Source organism: Lycorma delicatula, chromosome 13 (genome assembly GCF_047948215.1).
Source record: "Lycorma delicatula isolate Av1 chromosome 13, ASM4794821v1, whole genome shotgun sequence".
NCBI lineage: Eukaryota > Metazoa > Arthropoda > Insecta > Hemiptera > Fulgoridae > Lycorma > Lycorma delicatula.
This window is the reverse complement of record NC_134467.1, coordinates 51854774-51880803: the sequence shown is the minus strand read 5'-3', so window position 1 is coordinate 51880803 and position 26030 is coordinate 51854774. Positions and strand designations below refer to the sequence as shown.

Genomic DNA, 26030 nt, shown 5'->3' with positions numbered 1-26030 from the left:
AATACAAAAAATTTAGTCTACAAAAGAATCGAAAAGAGAAATGTATAACTTACTTGAAAGCAAATTATTTTTATTATGTATAAAGTAATCTATATATAAATTTTATAAGAATTTTAAAAGAACTTACCTGGTTTACATGTTGAATTCTTTTCTGAACGGTCGTTTAGATTCGTTTAAAATATTCCTAAATATTAATAATGTTCGCCAAATACAAATAATCAAGTAAACAAAATTTGATACGGCTTTGATAACGACGCTACAAATCGTAAAGAAATATTATTTGGTGTATTTGACAACTTTAATCGTTAATAACAGTAATACTAATTTAACAAATTATCAGAAAGAAAAGATTAGATTATATATATAAGTTTGGTTTATTTTTTCTACATTGCTTTATGTAATGGAACAGGTAATAATATTATAAAGAAATATAATTTTTCATCAACGTAACACATTTTGACACACGCAGTTCTTTTTTGTTGACGAATTATGGCGCGAAGCAGATGGAAGGACGAGATTCGGAACATTCTAGAAATTTTTCTATCTGGTCCCATTCACGTGCACACTCCCTCACAATCATCACTACGTACAAAGTTATCACAGGAAGTAAATTTTGTTCAGAGCCATCTTTTTATTTTACTAATGTTAGTTTTTTATTTATTATTACTTCCTTATATTAATAATACAGATTACTGAATTCATTAGTTTTAATTTTCGAGTTAATAGTTTTTAATTCCTTGTACGAAGTAAAGAAAGTAGATTATGATCGTGAAAAATTTTCAGATTTCAATGGAAATATCCGTTTTGACCATCCCTGAATCCATTTTTACCAGTTTTGGCGTGACGTCTGTTTGTATGTATCTCGCATAACTCAAAAACGATTAGCTTTAGATGATTGTAATTTTTTATTTAGGACTGTTGTAACATCTAGTTGTACACTATCCCTTTTGATTGCAATCGACTGAACAAAAAGTGCCGAAAATAAAAAAAATTGGGAGTAATAAGCCCTCACTGAGAGCTTTTCAACGATATATCATAAGTATATATATATATATTTCACTTATTTTATATTATGGACGATAACTGCCGTAATTTTGCGCCAATCACTTTCAAATTGATACATAAAATATAACTGCCCAAAATCTCGATCGAGTTCGTTAATGGGAAAAATCGGACTACGGGAGTGGAAATGGGGTGGGTTTTTCGAAAAAAACAAAACATCGCTATAACTTTCTTATTAAGTAAAATATTGAACTTCTGTTCAAGTTCATATAAGGGCCTAAAATATATGTAAGTAAAGTTTTATGATATCACCAACGATTGGCCGGCCCATGGGGTGGAAAAAATGGGGTTTTGAAGACAAAAAAAAATCATACCTCCCTTAATAGTACAATTATCGAATCGGTTTAAAGTGATCGTTATTCCTCTAAACATTACCTAAAACTTTTGTCCGAAACAATTTTTGATATGACCAACCCTTACGGCAAGGACGACCAAAATATTACCGGAATTGTAAGATGGGCTAAAATTGTCGTACGCTAAACATGTGAAACTTTTTTTCACGTGCAAATTATTTTTGTATCGAGTAAATATGAAATTTAAATTAACATTAAGGTGGAAATTTTTTTTATCCCCTATTTAGCACCGGTGAAATCTACATTCGCCTTCCGGTTTGCCGAAAGGTTTTTTTATATTATAACACTTTTAAACTACTTTCAATATAATTTATTATAAACGTATTTTTTAATTGTAATCAATAATTAAAAAAAAAAAATTGCTTTAAACTTTTATTTTATTTTAGAATTACATTATTTTAAATGAATTTTTTTTGTGGTTTTCCGAGAAAAATAAATGACGATTATAAAAAAAGTAATCAAGTATACTAAGTATAATCGGCCTCCGTGACGCGAATGGTAGCGTCTCGGCCTTTCATCCGGAGATCCCGGGTTCGAATCCCGGTCAGGCATGCCATTTTCACACACGCTACAAATCATTCATCCTATTCTCTGAAAGTAATACCCAACGGTGATCCCGGAGGTTAAAAAAAAAAAAAGTAATAATAACTATGTTTCTTTCCAAACCGTTAACTGCCATCCTTATTTCATTATTAAAGAGAAAAAATAACTGGATATTAATATTGTCAATTGACATTAATAAATTATTTAAAATAAAATAGATTATGAATATTTGTTTTTATAATACGTGATGAAGATAAAAGTTCGTTGCCGTCCTGTCTCATCAACGTTTTGTTGCTGTACACAGTTATGTAACCGTTCCTCACTCCAGTCACGTACGTTCAAGTTTAACAGAGTCTTATCGCTTTTATATATCCCTTTACCCAGTGGCAGGAAATAAAGTCAAAAATATAAAATAAAACAGCTTAAAATTTTGAATTTCTTGTCGGGTTAAGAATTATTTTTATGTGCAAATTAAGATGAATATTAAAAAAAAAACAAAAAAACGTTAATTCAAAGAGCCGAACCCAGTACCTTCAGTTTTTTTTAATCCGGTTAATCTTTTTCTTTTTTTTCTGACCCATTTCTGAGGTCCTATTTCCTAGATGTAACCGGGTATCGAATCTGGAACTTTTAGTCTAGCAGGTAAAGTAGCTACCTCTTTAATAGCACGGCGTCATGTTACATCTAAAAAAGATTAATACTGTTTTTTTTAATTCCTGATTTGATATTTAAAAAATATAGTAATACGTAATAACAAAATTGTATTGCACTATATATTGAACTTGATTACGTATATAAAATGATTATTACATGTAATTAAATAATAAGTAAGAATCTCGTTATAACCCCTTTGTGTACGATTGGCTGTTCTCCATTTATAGTTTTAAGTGAAAATTTATTCTCTTTAATATTTTATCTAATTATAAGTTCGGCAACATTGATAGTAAATTTTAAAAACAATTTAATATTAGACGACGTGTAATGATGGATGATCAAATGTTAAAAAATTTGATGATGAATGAAACAGTTTGCGAACCAAATTTTAGATTGAATAATTTTTTGTCGTTTAAAATAGTCTATCGATGACGTCATTCCGGAGTGGGGAGACGATGAGAAGCATTATGTGTTGTGTAACTAAAGAAATTCACCGAGATGCTTTGTCTTGTAGTTAGTTATTGGCGGGAATTATCGGTAGATAGGCGACTGAATACGCAGTGAAATTGTCTTCAAATTATACGTTATCCAAATTTCATCTTTTTATTGAGATATTCCTTATTACTGATTTAAGGTGAGTTTTATTTATTTTGTTAATATTATTACAATTTTTTAAACCATAATTGGCAGTTGTTTTATTCTGTGTATGTATTACCCAAATTATTTATTAGATTAAAAATGTTAGATTCCAGTTAACGCCGATTGATTTTTACAAAATAAATTAATAAATTTAATAATAATAAATAAATAAAGAGAAACAAGTTATATGGTTGTATTTTAGGTTATTTGGCCATTAACGGTGTATATATTTAACTAAACTGATATAAGCAAAGGGTATTTCGTGAGTGATATATTAGATAGCTCCTGGGTTCGACACCCAAAATAGCTTACCGTTTCTTCAGCGATCTCAGTTAATGTCGTTAAATATTCATAAATGAATGTATTCTCGGGAATAACACAAAAATTTGAAAAAAATAATTTTTGATAGGAAAGAAAGCTACAAATAATCATTTTAATAAATTCGTAAAAATATTTTTAGAAATCTATCGGCGTATTTTTTATTTAACATATATATTTAACAATAATTAATCGTAAGAAAAGAAAAAAAACATCGGTAAATATTTCATTTACAGTTACCGTTTTTTTGTTATAATTCCAACGAGAAATTTTTTAAAGCTTTTTCACGAACGGAAAGGCATTAATAAATTTAAAAAGTGTCGAAAACCTTAACGGTCAATTTTTTTATTACAAAGTTTTTGTAAAAATGCACTTTGAGTGAGAAAATTGAAAAAAATACAAACATGTTTAAGTAGCCCACCGCATACAGCGAGAGAGATTGACGGAGGGGGAGAGTGAGAGAGTGACTGGGAGAGAGAGGGGTCGAGTGAGAGACAGAGCGGGTAGTGTGAGAGAGCGAGGAGGATGGAGAGAAATTGAGAGAGGGGTTGGTAGGGGGATCAGTGATGGAGAGGAAGCGAGACAGAGGGTCTCTCTCTCTCTCTCTCTCTTACTTCTCTTCTCTTCTAATACTATTCTTAATACGGAGTGGAATATATTAACGCAGCTCTAACATTGTGACTACAACAGGTGCCATGTTGCCAATTAACCTGTTTTTCCTTCCCCCCCTGGCCCTTTGGCCGCCAAGATCGGCATAAGGTAATTGACTGCGTTGCGTATTTGACATTTACATAGAATAAACCTTCCAACCTAAACTAGTAAGCAAGATGAATACAAAAAATTATTTTTAATAAAATTTTTATTATTAATTTTTTTTTTAAATTTAATAACGAATCATTATTATTTTACTATTATTTACAAAAAAAAATTAAAATCGTGTTAAATTCTCACACTTTATAGATCCAAGCGATATAAAAGACAAGTACGGCTGTGTCATCGATGCGGTGATAAATTAATTTCTAGTTTTACCGATTTCAATTAGCAGTAATATTTGCAATTTATAAAATAATATTGCGTTTTTAACCTAGAAAAATAATTTTTTCAAAAATAATATCGATCAAGTTCATACCACTACATCTTTTCAATTAAATTGTAAAGATTATTATTTTTTAAGATATTGTAATTAATTTTCATTTTTTTATTTACAAAGTTACTAAAAAAAAGAAGAACAAATCCACTTTAAATCAAACCAGACTGTTTTCATCTAACCCGACACGATACTTCAAAAGTAGAGAGGCAGCGGTATTTTTTTAGTTTACTACTATTGCTCTTTTCCATGACTTTTTTCATTCGTAAAAACTATAATTTTTTAATTTATAAAGAAAAAATCATTAACAAAAATATAAAGAAAAGTTTATACTGGATTTACTCGTAAAAATAATACGCATTTTTCAGTTAATAAACTGCAATTAAATTGTTTTAATTTGTAACTCGCTGGTTCGATTTTTTTTTTTTACAAAACTTGTTCATTTTTATGAAAAACAAATGATTACGATAACTTTTGTTATTAAGTTTGTAAAAGTGCTTTTAAGAAACAAATAATTATATCGGTGGAATAACTATCTGATATAGACTTAATTACTACATTCCACACGGACTGGAGTCGCATTCTTTCTTGCGATTGTAATAAATATAAACGGTCTCTGGTATAGGAGGTACTAATAAGAATTGCGTTCTCGTTCGATAGTAATTATGCTCGGTATATACAGCCTTCGTTGAGGAAAAAGAAGTGAAGGTGTCATTTGTACGACTGAACATTTCAGTTTCAGTAGGTTAGTACCTTGTTACGCGACAACGTATGTTAGCTAAGTAAAGTATTTAACGGGAAACGGCTTCTTCCTAATTCTTCTTAAAGAATTTGCTAGTCGTAACTCGATTACAAACTGTTTTCGGACGTATGTTTGTACGAACCCTTCTTCTTAATTTCAAGCTCTAAAATCGGTTCCCAAATTATTTCTCTTTCCTCCTAAATCATCTTATGTGTGTATACATATATATTTAATTACTCAAATTAAAATATAAAGTGTATAGTTTACATTTTATAAAATTATCTTTTTAAAAACATCATTTACGATAAAATAATTTCTTCACTAAAAGTCTATTTAAAGTTTGTAAATTCGATGCGACGATCAACTTGAACGTTTAAAAAATTTAGACGGGATTACTCTACTTTTACAGTGAGAAGTTTAATTTTTGTACTTATGAAATAATTTCATAGAATCGATACACGTACATAAAAAAGTATGTCAGAGATTCCAATTAAATTTGATTTGACTATATTTATTCCTTATAATATTTAACATAACTAATAAATAAAATAAATATCGTGGAGGTTGGAAATTGAAAGCGCCCTTGAGAAGTTAGATCCGATAACGAAATTATTATCCACTATAGTGCATCTTCGGTAAGAAATTAAATGATCTTTATACCCTCAAAATTTACGCGCGCACACGCACCCACAGAGAGAGAGAGATTGAGTGTGAGTGTTAGAGAATTTTCGCGCTGTCTGGGACAGAGTGAGGTTTAAGAGACGGGGTGATGATAGTGATTGTGATGTTTTATTACTTTCCAAGAGCGACTCTTATTTTGATAATCGTATTCTCTAAATAAGTATATAATTTCGTACCAAATTCTTACGGTATTTTGTATTTCACTTTTAGTCGTTTCTGAAATATTAAATTTCGTATTTTAAAATGTTTGAAATTTATCGGTGATAAATTATAATTTTAAACTTGTATTTACGAGAATAAAGAGTAACAACAAAAATAATAGTAATGTAATACATTGGCAAAAGATACCAGAATTGCAGGTAGTACAGGTAGACAGAAAGTTCTGTGTTCAAATTTCGGTCAGAATTGGCTTTTTTATACGCTTTATTAAAATTTGAAATAAAAGTAAGTGACGAACTGAATGTCGGTCTATTGCCCGTACAAATAAATAAATAGAAAAATGTATTAGGTATTAATACGTGTTAGGAATAACATTAATAAATCTTTATTGTAAATAAAACTGGAAAAATTTTATCTGTTATTATGTAATATTAGAATCTTTTTTTTTGTAAATTACTTTACAAAACTGATAAATTTAATCGTAATATTTTTAAAAAAATTATTAAGATTAAGGGAGATTAATTATTATTTTAAATAAAATGTAATAATAGATATAAAATGATCGACAAATCTTGATTTAATTTAATTATATCGAACGTCTATATAAGAAATATAATAGGGATATTAACTTTGTTATTCGACAGTAATACACACACACGTACGTACACATGTACGCACATTTACGGTTGTATTTGAATTGTTGTACCATTGCGTGACCAGTACTGTCCGAGGGTAGCCAATCAGAGTGAAGATAGCCACCTGCTGCATTTGTTTCATCTCCCCCCTCTCCCCGCACCAACGTCGCAGTAGTCAGACTGACAAGTTGTTTTTACTATGCGTCATCCCAATAAAATTAAACAAAAAAATAATTACCTCTGAGAGCGTATGAACCATACAATTTTATAAATTATTGTTTTATTTTATCATTGCCTATCGAACTATTGTTTTTCTATTAAAGCATTTATTACTATAAAGAATTTACTTATTACATTTATTTTATTTATATTTAATTTTTTTTATTAAACATTTCGCTTTTATTATAATCTGAATTTTTTTAAATCTAGCACAAATTATGTATTACAGTAAATAAATTTGTACCTTCAAAACTAGATTGAACTAACATACAATCTAGTTTTGAAGGTACAAATTTATTTACAAGGGGTTGTTGTTGAAGCTTTCTATTATTTAATAAAATCTAATGTTACAGCTTGATAAAACTGTATGTGTATATGTCTTGATCAGTAATGCAAGAGTTCGCACGCACGCACGCACACGCGGGTGGGCGAACGTCCCTTAAGAAATCCGTTACTACATAATTACAATTTTTAATTTATATTAAAATATTAAATGCGTTTACTTCTTAACAAATGTTACCGTTCGTAAATCTAAATTCGGGGAAACATCAGAATTTTTAATTTACTAAATCACACGAATCATTTACCGGTACAAAACAAAAATTCACATATTGCTATATAAATTGATATTTTGATTTAAGCACGTTTTTAAAAAAAAAAGGCCTAAAAGGATTAATATTTGAATATATGTATAAATAAATATACACCTATGCAGACTTTTGAGAAAAATACAAAGTCTTCTGAAGCAGCTTTTTCATTATTGTAATACCGGGTGAGCGACTTAAAATCGAACCTAATCTGCTCGAACTGCAGTTATGTTAGCGTCGCGTTTAACACCGCTCTTACTAATCGTCTATTTTTGTCGGTTGTAAACTGTTCCAGCTACAGTGCGATAATATAGTTTCGTTGTTTTCGATTATGTTTATTCTAAAACACAGTATTCCATCGAGGAAAGGGCTGCTATCGAGGACGCTTTGGATTGGATCCTTTCAAGAGAAACGTCAGTATCCCGATAAATAGTAGTAGTACACGATTCGGTTAAAAAACGGCGCACAACGGAGTCCGTTTCAAACTCAAAACGAAATAGGCGACCTTTCGTCAGGACTCCGTAGGCCATAGCCCGTATTCAAAAAACAATATCTGCCGGTCCGAAAAAAATCTATAGGGTAACTTATCGCACCAAGATCGTGTAAAATACACATCTTGTCGTAAGATTCTTCACGACTTAAATCGTAAACCTTATCGTGTAAAAACTAAGCAAAACAGATTAACCGAAACGTCTTAATTTTTAAGGGGGTCATAAAAGGAGTAAACTTGACGGGTTCTTATGAAAAATCTAATAAAGCAGGTCCCAATATTGTATCTCCCATAGATTTTACGATAACCACCGTAAAACAGAAAAATTCAATGACGAAAAACACGTTTTTTTAGGTTTGAAGTACAATAACTTTGTTAAACTGAAAAATGCGTAAATTTTATTAAGAAATCGTGTAGAGAACTTAATTTTGAGAAAATTGATGAAATGAACAAAACGGAACAAAATTTAACAGAAAACAGCGAATGAATTTATGAAAATTAAAAACAACTTTTTAGCGTAATAAATTTAGATCGCAAACAACAAACTGATTTGTAGAATTTAATAATCTTCGTGAGAATAGTACACTTCGCAGCACTCGTGTTTCATCTGAACGCCGACCGTTACAAGCCGATGAAAAGAAAAAAATTCTTCAAGTAATACAGTTTAGTTCCAAAACGAGCACGGGAAGAATTTCTACGCTACTCGGCATTCTACAAAGTACAGTACGGAGGACATTACACGCTCAAGGACTGAATCCTTGTCACGGCCAGAAAATACAACACCTCAAGCTTGGTGACCGTGCCGGAAGAGTTTTTTTTGCGGGTTAACATAATTACTTTTAAATCTCGTTCGTACTATTTTCGGACGAAGCTACTTGAATCCGTACCGGCGTAAACAACACGTGAAATTCACATCGGTGGTGTGAAGAAAACCACACGCTCCAGTCGGATCAAATTTCCAGCCGTAATTTTCGGTGAACGTTTGATGCGGCACTAACGACAACAAATTAGGCCCTTTCTTACTAGAACGTGTTACGGGGAGAAATTTTTAAACGATGTATTTTTTTTGCTTGAAAATTTGTCATCGTAGAAACAAATCGAAATGTATTATCGACTTGATGGAGTACCGACCCGTTTCCCGAATAAAGTAAGACGGCTTGTTTAGATGAAAAATTTACCGGTATATGGACTGGACGTAGAGGGCTGGTAAATTGTCCGAGTAGATCGCTGAACCTTAAACCCCTTAGATTATTGTTTACGGGAACGGATGAAATGAGAGGTGTACAAGCAAAGAGTAGATGCACGTGACGAACGAACTGATCGCTTGCATTGTGTCCTCATCAAGGAAACGAGTTGAAAAGAGCATCGATGTCAACGGTGGAATTTTCCAACATTTATTTTAAATTTAAAAAAAATATAAACCACAGTGAGTATTTTTTTTAAAAAGTGAATTAAAATTATTTTAATTTTTCAAAGGTTAAACATATTTTACTAAATAAAAAAAAAGAAAACGGTTGTTTTTACTTTTACAAATTAAACCTTAAAGTTTTTTTTCTCCATACAGTATATTACAACGATTTTCTCAGAATTAAACTCTCTACAAGTTTGTTTAACAAAGTTATTCTACTTCAAACCTAAAAAAACGTTTTTCGTTACTGAACTTTTCTGTTCTACGCTGGATATCGTGAAAATAAGGGATGATAGTTCTGGGTTTTTTTATTCTATTTTTCGGGTCAAAAAACATAAGAAACCATCAATTTTACCCCTTATATAACGCCTTAAAAATTTCAGTATGACTTATTTCACCGGGGAACTGAAATCCGAGCGACATCTATGCTAGTTAACGGTAACTGATAGTTACCGTTTATTTAATGTTCCATTTCTGACAAATCAGGTGACTTTATTATTAATATAAAAGTACACGTTAAAACAATCGCACGCGTGCGCATAGAAATTTCATATCAAATATCGCTAAATATTTAAAATTAAATAAATAAAATGAATGAAGATTGTAACAACGGAAAAAGAACTGCACCGCACTACACTATCTGATTGTTCTGTCGCCTAAAGTTATTCATTTACTTTCAATCGAGACGTTTTTCTTTTGGGGTTTAATTAAGTTAATAAATAATTTTTTTATTCCGATTAGTGTAGAATAATATATTTTATAAGAGTATATAATACTCGGGAACGCGTAAATACGCTATTTCATTAATAAAAAAAAAGGAACTGTCCCGGAATTTGTGCGGATGGATCAAGGGAAACCGTGGTAAAACCTTAATCAGGTCGGCATGACAAATTTCACTATCGATTAAAAAATAAAGTTAGGTTCGATTAAAGTCCATAAATATAAAAACAGATGAAATAATATCGAGATAACTAAATTAAGCGACTAAATATATAATAATTCACAATTCAAAAGGCGTTAATGAAAATTATTTATATTTGTTTACACGGTTAACAGGATACAGGAAATTGAGGTTTTTTTTTTACTTTTTAATCGGTATAATTTAAAATTTTATCGACACAGTAATATTGTTTATGTAGAATGAAATAATTTAATTGTTTTTAAATAAACAACCGATGTTAAATGTTTTTTTTGGAAACGGTTCAGTAACGGAAGCATAATGCGGGAAATGTACACATCTTTTGTCTTTTAACCCGTGATTTCTCAGAAACTACTAAAAATACAGTTCTCAAACCAATTTCTTTCGATTTTTCACTTCAGATTTCATAAAGAAAAGAAAAACCATCGCGTTTACTCTTTTATTTGGATCTACAGTCTGGCTGAATTTTACCAAACTGGCAAGAATTAAGGCAAAACATTTTACCTTACCAGACAAGACTTATCTAATTTTACCTGGCCAGCCAACTATTTTGAATGTAAGCATATCTAAATTTTAATTGAAGAAAAACATATTTTCTTGAGGTTTTTTTTTGTAATTTCAAGTAATCCTCATTAAGCTTTATATATATATATATATATATATATATATATATATATATTTTTTTTTTTTAAATTATAAATAATCTAAAGCAGTATAATTTGATAAAGGGGAGATCGACTAGGAAACAAAATGTTTTACTAAGAAATTTGATTTTTTCCTCGATATACTTTCAATACTGCATAATTTTTATAGTAAAAACGTCATTTGACAAAGGGGTTCAAATCTGACTCAAATTTTATTACTCGATATTTAAAAATATTTCGCGATTGTACTCTAAATATCAATGGCGTATTTGAAATAAAAATCAGTCAAGAGGAAATCTGGGGAAGTTATGGCAACCGTTTACTAGTTTTGATTTTACTCAAAAAAAAAAAATTACAAAAATATATAAATAAAATATAATTTTTTATGGAAATAGAATAAAATAAGTGGACTGTGAATTTTTTATTCTGTAGTCTTCAATTAGCCATTATTTCTAATTCTGATGCACGGCTTACACACACAACTTAATTTAAGATATTTATTATTTTATTTAAATATATTTATTCGTTTACTTAATTCAATGATTCTAACTAAAGCGCGCGCGCGCATACCGTATTTAATTCGCGCAGGTGTGACGGTACTAGAGGCAACAATCGGCACTAACTAATGTATTTCACAAGTTACAGAACAAATTTCGCTTATACCGTCGGAAGATTGTTGCAGCTGTGAGGCTTAACACACCAGGTACTTAATTAACCGGGCGATCGAGTTCGAAACCCGGCCAGTCCGAATTATTTTTTTTACACTTTAAATATTATTTAATTTTACCGCTCACCTTTGACGTCACAATATACTCGTATAGCAGTAGTTTAAAGCATTTATTGGGGTGGAGGTGTGCGATTTCGCAAATATTTTTATTTTTTAAAAAAATATGACTTTAATTAGGTGAAATCTCGAGATACTGAGGGTGCCCTTGCTCTACAGCCTCGCCCGCTTCAGTTTTTAAGTTGAAAATTTAACGCATCAACGCCCCATATATAGAAATAAACTGACCATCTTTGGTCAAAATCGGTCCGTTGATCTGGTCGAAGATTTAGAGGCCAACACCGAACTCACACTCGTACATACGAACATTAACATTCGGAAAATTTCCATCCTGTTTTTTGGATTCCGTAGATGCGAAAACGTCAAGATCCGGCGAAAATCGCATATGCCCAAATCGGACAGATTACGATACTTTTTCCTTCTAGAACTACAGCTCTATTATTGCGTTATTTAGACGGGAAAGTAAAAGAACCGCTCAAGATTTTCCTGGATAGATCAAGGGAAATCATGATAAATACATAACCGTGATAAATTCATGACAATGAGTGTCACAAAATATTTAATTAAATGAAAAAAAAAATTAAAATCAGTTAAAAATTGTATTAATACTAAAAAATAAACACAACCTCAGGCGATTTAGTACAATTTATTAACACAGCATCAAATTGTATTTACTATATATAACCAATCAGCCAAAATGTTCCGTTGAATCGCTTAAAACTTGACTTTAAATTTACTGTAGAGATATCCTTCGTAAGTTAGATCCACGTGTGGATGTATGTTGCGTATGGAAAAATTATGCAAACCATAGAAATATGATTTTACTCGCAAATAAATATACATACAGAGTGTTTATATAAGAACTGTTTGATTTCAAGTACGATTTAAACGGCATTATATTTAAGGTAGTATAACTTACTTACTGTACATTAGTGTCTATCCTTAACGGGTAGATTCTGAAGTTTTTCTTGGTGTACTTCGATATATGTACCGTTCGTTGCCCTGCAAATGTCCAGACGGTAATCCGGCTCTTCCCACGTACTCGTCAGGATGTCGAGTGTAATGTATGCTACCGTCGCACTGCAACAACCCTCTTCTGTAGATGGTTGATGTTGCGGATTTTTTTCCGAATAATGATTTTTACATGCCCTCCCAAAAAGAAATCTAATGGGGTTTAGGTCCCTTGGTGGCCGTGCGATCAGCCCTCCTCTTCCATTCCGCTTGTTTTGAAACCGATGTATAATGCAGCACGGACACGGTTGCTGTAATACGGCGGAGCGCCATCTAGCCGATAGAAAATTAATCCTTTTTACTTCCTTGTACGAAGTAAAGGAAGTAAAAAGTATTTGAGCTAAATTTCAACTTTTAGTGGTTAAATGGGGTCACATTAATTCGGCATTAAACAGGTAATAAAAAATAAACTACAAAAAATAAAATTATAAATAAATATTTATTTTTATTATTATTTTAGGTGAGAATAATGATATCAAAGATTAAATTCCACGGAAAACTAAACGAACTGTTCCGGCATTTGCCCTATTGTATCAAGGGAAACCGTGGCAAAACCTTGATAAGAACAGCCTAACAATATTTATGTCTGTGATACATTTCACATTACAGGCTTATAACATAGTAAAAACAACTTATACATTACGATATTATTACAATTTTAATTATAATAAATCTTTATGATTTATAAATTTCTTCCACATCTGATGATATCCATCCTTTTTCCCTGCAAAAACAAATAAAAATTATATAATAATAACAACAATCTACAATCTCTTATCGATAAAATATATAGAAAGGTTTTCACCTGTTACGCCCGTCTTCAGAAGAATATAAAAAGAATGGAATGAAAAAACACATTATGTGTTACGGTGGTTCTTTAAAAGCACACGAGTATATTACTTCAATTCTAACGATCGATTATGAATACATTTTTGATACAATATTAAAAAAGGCTTATATAATATAAGGAAAATTACAATGAATGCAATCGATATATGGATTAACAGAATAAAAGTTCTTTGAACAATAAACTCAAACATAGAAATTTACAATTACGTAATCTATTCTGATCGGTTCCTGCGTACTGATATTTGTCATATATATGTATTTCTGGGGTTTGCAACAAAAAAAAAAAAATCAGTTATTTTCCAGTTATAAATAAATCAAAAAAATTATTGTGCTTTAATGAGAAAATATTGTTTACTATGATTAATTTACAAAATGTATGAACAGAATTGTCCCTTTCATACAAGTGACGTAAATAAACAAATCGTTTTCAACTCTAGATGAGGGAGATTAAAATTTAATGAATCAATTTTTATTTTTTAACTAATTTTTCTTGTGCTACCTCGTTAGGCTACCTAATGATGGCATATAGACCTGCAGTCCAGTCTTTGGAACTGTTGCTAATTGCATCTTAGTTAGGAGTCATTTTACTGTTAAAGTTAAATATGTAAAACTTATATTCAGGTATAAAATAGATAATAGCGTAGATAGAGCTATTAGTCCGTAGTCAAATGTACTCTCGCATCGATTTAAAATACCAAATTTGGCCTTATAATTGGTAAAATAAAATAAAGTTAAAAGAAATCAGGGACTCCCCTTTTATGACTAGACTAATTTAGTGTAACAACTCTTCTTTTAGCTGCGCGATTACCATTGCGGTCGATGTCTATACACAGTTATGGTCACAAGCAAGAATTTAGCCATCGAAAGGATCTACCTTCACAAAAAATAGACTTTGTTGGCTGTAGTTGAATGAATCGACAGATTCCCGTGCTTTCAATCCAGCAGTATGGCTTACGCCATAAAGGCTCACCGTTAATGACAGATCATTTTTCCTCTTGGCTTTGAAGTTTCAAGATGTTACTTTAGCATCCAAGAAAGTTTATTTAAATGAGTTAATTAAATCTTGTATTCTGATCAGTTAATAATAATATTATTTATACGTTATATACATCGTATATCTGTTCCGCTAGATTCCAAAAAGAGTGTTATAGTTATGATACCAAAGAAAGCAGGAGCAGATAAATGTGAGGAATACAGAAAAATTAGCTTAACTAGTCACAAATCAAAAATCTTAAATAGAATTCTTGCATAAGAATTGAAAGGAGAGTGGAAGAAGTGTTAGGAGAAGACCAGTTTGGTTTCAGGAAAAGTATAGGGACAAGGGAAGCAATTTTAGGGCTCAGATTAACAGTAGAAGGAAGATTAAAGAAAAACAAACCTGCATACGTGGCATTTATAGTCTTGGAAAAGGCATTTGATAACGTAGACTGGAATAAAATGTTCTGCATTTAAAAAAATTTAGGTTTCAATTACAGAGATAGAAGAACAATTGCTAACATTTATAGGAACCAAACAGCAACAGTAATAATTGAAGAAATTAAGAAAGAAACCGTAATAAAAAAGGGAGTTCGACAAGGATGTTCCCTATTCTGTTACTTTTTAATCTTTACATAGAACTAGCAGTTAATGATGTTAAAGAACAATTTAGATCTGTTAATTCAACATTGAATTGAATTCACCCTAACTGGAACATAAGACCAGAACAATATTTTCATTTACGTGGCAGATCTAAGTGGCTTTTACACTGAAAAATGCCGAGTTATAATGAAGTTAATTAAATTTAATGCAGATGTATTTATAAAATTCATTACAATAAAGAGTAGTAGATATTATAATTGTCACAAGTTATATTCCTACAAGTGCCATATTTTCATAGTATATTACACAGAGAGTTCCTAATCAAAAATAAATTTATGATTTTATGGTTTCAACATTTCCAGTCATTCCAGAAGCTTTCACATACTGCTTTATGCTTTGCCACCCAAACCGTTTCAACCTTGTCCTCAAATCACAATCTCTACAATATGTTGTAAGAACAAATGAATTTTTATCGGAATATAATTTATCTATATAATCTAGAATAAGAACACAAATACTTTAAAAATGGAAGAATATTCTCTTCTGAAAATTACTAGGCGAGTAAAGATACAGGGCAATGTAATGTTTCACAAACGGTTAGTTTACCGGGTTAGAACGGTTGTAACTCTATGTTATTATTTAAATATCTAGAAAAAACATAAAACCCATACAATCTGTGATAAGAGGGAACAGTAAAATGATAATGTAGTAATAAAGTGATATGAAAAAAAAAGATTTAAAAAAATTATAAAATTTTACTGAATTTACACTCAGAATAATAAACAAATCAACGTGTGATGTAAACAGGATAAACATTTTTGAAAAATACGTTCCTAAAGATTTGGAATCGATCGATTCCAGAACATAAATACATTAAATTGACCGTTAAAAAAAAATAAAAGTTAAAACTTTTGAGCTACAACAATAGGCTGAAGGCGATTCACAGTGAAAAGTAACATAAATTAAAGCACAATTTAATTATGAGGACGAAAAAACTGTTTATTAACAGTAGCAAAAACATTTCTATAGTGAACAAAGAATATTGTTGCATTGGGGGTTGATAACACTAGAAATATTGAAATATACTGGTAGATTAAACTAGTACTTCAGCGCTATATTTGAAAGAATTACTGGCCTATACGATGTAACAACTTCAATAATAGGATCTGGGTCAAAATAGTTTCAAATATCATTAAAAATTCTGAAACAAATACAACCGTTTAATTTGTACAATTATAACTAATAGAATCATAATAAGAGAAGTTTATGGGAAAATTCTCAGAAGAATGTAAAATTAAAATAGGAATAAAGCAAAGGGGTAGTTTATCGCTAATTCTTTTTAACCGTGTCTTAGAAAAATTAAGAGAACGGGAGAAAAAGATGAAAAAAATTGGAACACACCGTGAAATAAAACCAGGTCGGAAGTTGAAAGTTATCTTAATTAATTGCCAAACCTTTCCTAATAACACTGCAATTTTCTCAAAAAAATCTCACACAGTAGGAGAACAAGTAAACCCGTATAAAAGAAATTGCAGATAAAGTAGGGTTCAAAATTTCCTTCGATAAAGCAGAATTCATGACCGATAACAAAGATTTAATTCAAAATATGAAAAAATGAACAAAGTTAATAAATTTAAATATCTCTGAGAAATAATCGAAGTTAACGGTTTATATAAAGAAGTCAGTCGGTTAAGAACAAGATGATGTTCTTATATTTTATTTTTATTAAAGGTTTCTACTGTGAGCAACTTAAAAAAAGAAAAAATATGATCCAAATAAAGGAAAAAAGAAAACACCCCTCAAACTGTTTCTCATATTATTAATAACTAATTCTCTTAACCTCAAACAATCAGATTTTAGTTAATTCTTTGATTACTTTATCGACCAACAAATAAACTAACCAGCAGTTATGTTGCTTACTTATGTTACTTATGTTGCCATAATATATTTAAACTTAATGACCTAAGTTTAAATATATTATGGCAACATAAGTTTATACTATATGTATAGTAGTATATATTATAGCTATATTATAGCAACATATATAATATACATAAAAAAACACCACCAGTTAGTTTGCTTATAAACTACCCAAATTAATTGTTAATGGTTAACAGTCAGTAAGTTAATATATGATTAGTTGTTAAGACACAGATTTTTATAAACTACCCAAATTAGTTGTTAATGGTTAATAGTTAGTAAGTTAGTATATGATTACTAGTTAAGACAGGAGATAGTTAAGACACAGATTTTCTTATGTATATATTAATGTCACCATAATTAAACAAAGTAAATTTTTTTTAAACATTAACATAGAGAAAATATCAATCAGCAACTTTTCTGCAAAGAAATTAAAAATTTAATCTGATTGAGGGGTTAAAATTATAATTATTATTACTGTTATGTGTATATATATAAAAACTATAATTTCAACTTATCCCTTTGTTTTTTATTATTATTGTATGGCCAAATAAATTAACAGTTCTTTTTGTTTTTCATGAATGTCCTGATTCTTTTAGTAATCCAGTTTCATGTTTTATTGTACAATTTATTTATACTTATAAACCCTTCCTGCAAGTTAAAATTTTACAAATTTTAAGTAATTTTTACATATTGGTTAATATTTTTATTGTCTTTTTCCACAATTAAATATTAATTGCCTTCTATTTGCAATTTTGGTTTGAATCAACATTCTCAGAGTATATAATCGACTATATATATAAAGGCATATCATGTGCATTAAGAACATACCAAAATTGTTGTGGACAAATTTCAAACAAATTAAAAATACGAAAAAATTTAGGTACTCGGGTTAACAGACCAAAAGAAATGGACAAGGGAACAAACATTGTCAGTACCAGTAAATTCTAACATCCTATGGCCTAACGAAGAACATATACAATATGAAACATATCTCAAGGACGGGCAAGATCAGTTACTATACAACGGTAATCCAAAAAGGAATTTTATATGGAGCCAAACGCATAGCTCTGAACAAAGGGGAATAGGTAAATTGGAACGGGCTGAAAGACTGAATCAAGGAAAATCCTAGGGCCCAGAAAAACTAACGACGGTTGGAAATTAAGGAAGAATGAGGAACTTTACTGGGAGTTAGAAAGCACCACATTAAGTTAAGACTGGCATTTTACAGACATCTGTCAAGAATGAATTTAAATAGGCTTACGAAGAGAATTTTTTACAAGTGTTAACAGTGAAAAAAATGAGTATTAAGTGGTTCAAGCAAATTAAAGAGGACCTAAGGATAGCAAACATAAATGTGACGGATTTAAAAAAACAGAAGGTTGCTTACAAAAAAAAAATCTTAGAATTGAAAGGGATCCAGAAGGAGAAGAAAGAATACGGTCAAAAGAAAGAAAGAAGTTGGACAGTGAAAGAATGAAGGAGTATTGGAGGGTTAAAAAACTAGCCATTGAACTAATTTTTGTGATTCTACAGTGACCGGTGTTGAAAAAAATTGTTTAAAGATTTTGTAAGAGGTGATGGTTAAAGTTGATTTGTATCATGCGATTTAATATGCAATCGGTTTCTGTTTCAACATTCTAGAAATATGGAACTGGATGAAAACAGAAAACTTAAATTATCTTTTATTGTAAATAATTAATTAATTAATTAAAATGAGAAATAATTCATTTCATAATGATTAAGATCTCTTGTGATAAATGAATGAATATATCTGTCTATAATTAACATATTCCAAACGTGGCCTGCTTACACAATTTTTTCCTTCTACCTGTCCTTCCAATATTAAAGCGACTATTCCAGGATGCCTTAGTATGTGGCCTATAAGTCTGTCTCTTCTTTTAACTATATTTCTCCAAATGCTTCTTTCTTCATCTATTTGCCGCAATACCTCTTCATTTGTCACTTTATCCACCCATCTGATTTTTAACATTCTCCTATAGCACCACATTTCAAAAGCTTCTAACCTTTTCTTCTCAGATACTCCGATTGTCCAAGTCTCACTTCCATATAAAGCGACACTCCAAACATATACTTTCAAAAATCTTTTCCTGACATTTAAATTAATTTTTGATGTAAACAAATTATATTTCTTACTGAAGGCTCGTTTAGCTTGTGCTATTCGGCATTTTATATCGCTCCTGCTTCGTCTATCTTTAGTAATTCTACTTCCCAAATAACAAAATTCTTCTACCTCCATAATTTTTCTCCTCCTATTTTCACATTCAGTGGTCCATCTTTGTTATTTCTACTACATTTCATTACTTTTGTTTTGTTTATTTTCATGCGATAGTTCTTGCATAGGACTTCATCTATGCCGTTCATTGTTTCTTCTAAATCCTTTTTACTCTCGGCTAGAATTACTATATCATCAGCAATATTTACTTTATAGCATTCATACTTTGTTTTTTATTTCAGGAAGTAAATTTAGAACTACTGAAAGAGGAATCGCTAGATGTTATTAATGGTGATATTGAAAAAGATCCTTTAGCAATTGAAGAGACCAACGTCGTTAAATTAGAAAATTTAAAAGTTGAAAATGAACGTGTAAGTGTATTAGATTTTGTATTCAATGGAACACCAATTACCCGGATGGACCTTTGCAAGGCCAAATCTGGATAATTGGAGGAAAGGGTAGTTTAAAAAACTGCTATTATAAATACTATACATATCATTCTAATATTTAATTGGTATCACGCTATGGAAAAAATATATAGAAAAATAAATGTATTTCAGTAATATTAAAATAAAATTTTGAATATATGTACATTGTAAGAAAAAACCAGTAATGCGGTACAAAAAATGCAATGTGTAGAAATTTGTTTTTGTAATTAGTGTAACAAAGGCCTAAATATGTATATGTTTTTGCTAAATGAATTGAAAAAATTCAGTAAAATAAAGATATATAAAAAAAAGTCCTTTTGAAGCAATGATTTGAATAGTGTTTAATATTTTGTTGTAAATTGGTTTTTAAAGCTGATGTTCAAAGTCAAAGGTTTTCAGGTTCAAACCTACTAAACGTTAGTTGCTTTTATACGGATTTAAAAACTAAACCATGCATACTGATGTGCTTTGGTGGTAGCATATTTGTCGGGAATGGTAGGCCTGAGTACAAAATTACACATCGTTTACATATCATCCTCATCCAATTGGACCACAGTGACATTGCTTTGTTCATTTTATTGCAACGCACACATTAAGAAAATAAAAGTCATATCTGGTGTAATAGCTTTTGTAAATTCCATAGATAGTAAATTCGTATAAAAAAAATTAAATCAAGATCCTTCATTTGCTGGCTTATTTCTCTTAATTCTTTGATTTCATTTTGTTTAATTTTTAGCAATTAGATAGATAGAGATTTTAAGTGTATTTTTTTAATTATTGTTTTTAATCCCTTATTTGTTCTTTTAGTGCAAAACCATGTTATTATTATGCCCTTTATTTTTTCACTAAATGTTATTTTACCCATTTATTTTTTCTTTCAAATTTTTTTTTGACAATGAAATTTCACAAAAACTAATTAAGTACTTTTCTTATCATTCATTTAATGATGAAAATTATATAATGAACTAACTGGACGTGTTGTTGACTGAAATATATGAATATACATCCTATGTATGTAGCAGATGTTATTTTAACTTTCAGTGGTATTGAAGAGGTCATTTGCCAAATTAATAATTCTTTGATGGGCCCAGAATATATTCATCCTCTTTTAGTGCAGAAATACTCTGCCATTTTTTGTGGTTTTTAACTAAGCTCTTCAGTCGTGTATATGTAACGTATAATTAAATTAAACTAATGTAATTTATAAAAACTAGGAAACCTGGAGATCACAAATGTGTAGCTTGTCTTACTCCAGATCTAAGTTAAATTGGCATAGAAATTATTTTTTTAACATGTGGAATTCTGTTTTTCTGTTTTCATATTGTTATTGTTACAGGTTCCATTTCCTTATAAACTGCCTCGTTCTATATTATCCTTCAGTGCCCTTCTGTGTAATAGTTTTTGTTTGTGCAGGTCCTTGCTATTCTTTCGAGTTTTAGAATTTTATCTATCCCTGCTGTGTGGCTTGTTTAGAATATAGTCTCGCTACTTTATATTATTACAGTTGGATGACTGGTAATGGTTGAGTTTGGTGGCTATGAGAGGCATTTTTTGTTGTGTGTGTTGTGTTAGTGAGGTTTTGTGCATTGACAGTTTGTCGATTCTATTTCTGTATGTGGTTTTCTTGTTTAAGTTGTATGTGATGATTTTTCCAAGGTACTTGAATTTTTCTACTGTTTTAATCTCTTGATTATTTACTGATATTTTGTTTGTAAGTGGAGAGTTAGTTAACATCAGTTTTGTTTTTTAAAGAGATTTTTAAGCTTATTCTATGTGGTATCTCCTGCGGTGAACTTATTTATGTTTTGGCCTCTTGGATGCTATTTGCTAGGAGAACTAGATCGTCAGTGAGGCCTAGGCAGTTTAGTTTTGTTTTCTTTCTTCCGATGTTTTTGTTTTTGGTATTTATTTCATACCACTCCTCATTGTGAATTCCAAGGCGCAATTGAACAGTAGGGTAGTTCATCTACTTGTCTCAGCCTCGTGCGTATCATGGGTCTGAAAGTTTTCTAAATTGTACTTTAGATGTTATGTTTATTATTGTTTGTTTTATCATTTTCATTAGTTTTGGGTAGAGTCCTACATGTCTCAGCATTTGTAGCAATGAGGGTCTGAATACAATCGTAGGATTTTTTAAAGTATATAAATGCTATAGCTAGTGGTTTGCTCATTCTCTTAATAATATGCCATCATTAACTTTAGTGTTATCTGTTTACAGGAGCTTCATCATGGTTTTAATATTTCCTGATAGTAACCTAGTTCTTCTTCTTATAGGTCTTTAATTTTGTTGTATAAGATTTCTTGAGAAGATTTTGTAATTTTTTAAGTTCTGTGATGACATTTCATACAGCTTGTATTGTTCACTGTCAGAGGGGGGTTGTTTATCTTTTCTGTCTTTGTTTTAATTAGTATATTTGTGTTTATTTCTTCTGTAGGATCCTCACAGTTGAATAATTTATTGAATGCTTCTGCCATTATTTCTGCGTTTTCTATGTTATTGTGTGCTTGTCTACCATTTTTATATTTTAGCATCAGTGTTGGGGAGTTCGTTCCTTTATAGTTGTTTGTAGTTGTTGTACCTTTGTAGTAGTCTTGTAATAATCTCAAGAGTTGGTTTTATGATAGTTTTCTTCTATTCAGTTTGGGTATTCTTGTGATTGCCTATTTATTTTCCTTACTGTTTTGGAGAACAATTTTCTGGTGGTTTTCAATCGGTTTAAGTTTTCTTCCGTTTTGTGGCTTTGGAACTTTACCCATGCTCTGTGTCTTTCTTCATACACTTTATCTTATCGCACATGTCTTGTGGTGGTGAGGTGTGTACTTGTTATATTATTATGTATTGATATACCGTATATATATTAATATATATGCGAAATATATATCAAAGTTTTGGGAAAATTTAGTATTTTTTAACTGGATCTAAATTTTTGGACGAAAATCGCAATATCTCGGTTGGTCATAGCTCTGAAAACTTTTTTCAACAACCCCTCCACAAAAAATCCCAACTGCTCCCAGTGGTACTTGTCGGATGATATTTTCAAGAGCCCCTGGTCCACTGTTTGGAAATGGGGAGGGGCTGTGATGGGATGCTACCATAATATCTCAGCAGTCGCTTGTCTGATTATCACGATTCAAACGGTGCATGTATCAGCGAGTCGAATGCTAACTGTTTAATGCATTGGGTACACTCTTGATCAACCAGATCTTGTTTATCCACAAATTAAATTGTTTAGCCCTGTGTTTTGATTGCAACTTGCCTACCATAAAACGTATCGACCTGATCTTTTGCTAAATACACTCAAACCTGTGCGTTAGCACAGCTGCAAAGTATAAACTTATGAAGAAAAGTAGAAAATAAAAAATGTATAAAATAACTTTTTAAAAACCACTCTTATATTAAATGCACTAAAATGTAAAAAATAATTTTAGTACATTATCTCAGAATGGATTTGACAACATGCTTTGATATATAAGATTGTGTGAAAGTCATAACTTCAAATAAAAAATTTGATGTTTTTGCCAATTTATTTCATAAATGTGATTAATGGCCTAAAGGTGGGGTGCAAACACGCATAAGACGAAATGGGCAAAAACATCAAATTTTTAATTTGGAACTATGACTTTTGTGTAATCTTACATATCACAAATAAAGGTTGTTGTGATAGCATCCTAAAAGTATTTTTTACTTTTTTAGTGCACTTAATTTAAGAGTGGTATTTTAAAAACATTTTTACATATTTTTTATGTAATTATGTGCACTGGAATGTACCGATCACTAGCGATCGGTACAGATTAGATTTAAATTTCTAATTTAATATTAATTTAATTGTTTAATGATATAACTTATGTTATATCACTTTTCATCATTCAAAAAAAAAATTTACACAACAGGTAATCAATTTTGGACACCTTCTGAGATACCACTCGCCAGGGCAACCCACCTGGAGGGCCTAGCTGCAGAATGATCATATGGACATTTCTGCAGCTAGTACCCTCATAAAAGCTACATATCTATTGCAACACTTACAGATATCACATCAGATATTTGTTTAAATAGTACAGTATTGCTGTATCTGGCAAGCCCATATACATATTTCTGTATTTTTTTTCATATTAAAATACAATTTATTTCACCGTTCAATTGACTTAATATGCTATTGTTTTTATAAATTTAATTTTTAATTCATGTTTGGTATGAAATTTTATAAATATTGTCTACGATTGATGATACGGGATCCTGCAAAAGTACTATCATAAAAAAATATATTATTTATTTGAATTATTAGTACAGAGGTGAGATATGGATCTTAAAAGGATTGATTTTGTGAAAAAAAAAATATTTTCCCCATTTGAATTTGGAAAATTGGATGATTGGATGATGCAGAGCTATAAGAATATCACATTGCACCTCCCAAAACAGCATCCGCCCTGGATACCCCTTTTGTTTCCAGTTGATGGTAATGATTGATCTAGCCTCCTACGAGGTGCTCGTATACCTCACCACTCTAGCCTCACACACAGTCTCCACAGGAAGCTCATCGTTGTTAAACATAAACTTTTTTAATTTATTTAATATTACTCGTATTATTTTTGTAATATAATTCAATCAACTGATACGAATCATAAAGTTTAAACCTAGCTCACACAGTGATAGAGATCCTCAGTTCATTAATTAAATTAAATTCATTAAAATTTGCGCTTCAACCGGCATATCTCCACTACTATATACATTTATTTATTTGCCAGTAAATATACATCAGTAAATACACCTGTAGAGGTAATAGTAACTACCTGTTTGCAGGACTGGAACTTACATACTAAAACAAAATAAACTAAAGCACAATAGATAATGCAACTTATAAATATTTCCAAAAGTGATAACCATACATCCTCCTTCAAGCATAGAATTAAAAAAATTCAATTAAGTTACCTTAACTTAAAAGACACGTTGAGTATTTTAACAAAATATAAAACTTAATATTCATTCTTATCTATTCCTTACGTTTTTTGCATATGGTACGCTTATTTCCTACTAATCTCTTGAGATGTGGCAGTAGACAAATGTTTTTATAGTTTTGATATAACTGCTTTTGAAGCTAACAGTTTTATTTATTCTCTACATTGGAATATATTTATTTCTTGTTATATAACTGGTATTGATGAATTTACATATATTCGTATATATATATATATTTTAGATTGTAAAAATATCTAAAAACCCTCAGTTATACTGAGAAATGGGTAAAATATAAGGGTAAAAATTTGGTTGCAAATGATCGAATAGTTTTTTGTTTATCCCAAACAAACAAAAACCCTCTTCCCCTTTATATAATAGTATACATATAGATAGGAAGTGTTATCAACTAGTACTGCTTTGTTGAGGTGAAGCATAATTCTAAGAATATATATTAAATTCATTTTAAGTTCACGAAAAATATTCTGTTTGAAAGTTGTTAAAAAAATTTACAGATTGCTAGCATGCAGAAATAAGAAATAATCTCATGCACCACTTAACAGCTGTTTTTAATATATGAGTAGATAATTTTAACAATTTTATATATTCATTCAGAACAGATAAATTTTCTGCTTTTGTAAAATTAAATGCTAATTTTCTTATTAAACTATTAAAATTCCAATATTATCATTGTTCACATAACATCTAATTCGTAAACTATCTGTAATGTCAGCTTCGCCATAAAGTTCTTATTTAGCTAGTTATATTTATTATTAGTTTACATCCGTTCTCAAAATTGAATATTTTCTGGATCTATGGGAAATAGCTAAAACCAATCAAACTAGGTAAACCATCTAATGATATATCATATCGGCCGATTAGCGTGTGAGGTGTGTGGTGGTAAGACATAAACAACATAATAGATGTCATGCTTGCTAGCATCATTAAGTGGACAGTGAAGGCCCATCAATATCATCTGTGCAGGTGGGTGGTGTGTTTTTTTTTAGTTTATGTTGCTGGATTTTGGAATTGCAATCTTACCTTGGGCAGTTTAATAATTTTTCGAAGTATTTTCTATAATATTACAGTTGTCTTTGTTGTTCAGGACTAATTTTCCATTTTTATCCTAA

The 26030-nt window shown here is 30.4% G+C and overlaps 1 protein-coding gene across 2 annotated transcripts in view; it reads left to right on the top strand.

The window, feature by feature from the left end:
• LOC142334080 (uncharacterized) overlaps nucleotides 1–26030 on the top strand; it is a 122405-nt gene that overhangs the window by 7345 nt on the left and 89030 nt on the right. The window contains exons 1-2 of one of the 2 annotated variants that reach the window (XM_075381760.1): nucleotides 3139–3246; nucleotides 19761–19889. Coding sequence is in view for 1 of the 2 variants with exons in the window: in XM_075381757.1 (XP_075237872.1) it covers nucleotides 19761–19889 (129 nt within the window). In the remaining variant the exon portion in view is untranslated. Of the gene's footprint in view, nucleotides 1–3138; nucleotides 3247–19760; nucleotides 19890–26030 lie in introns of those variants that run through there. The other variant, XM_075381757.1, reaches the window with a different exon arrangement.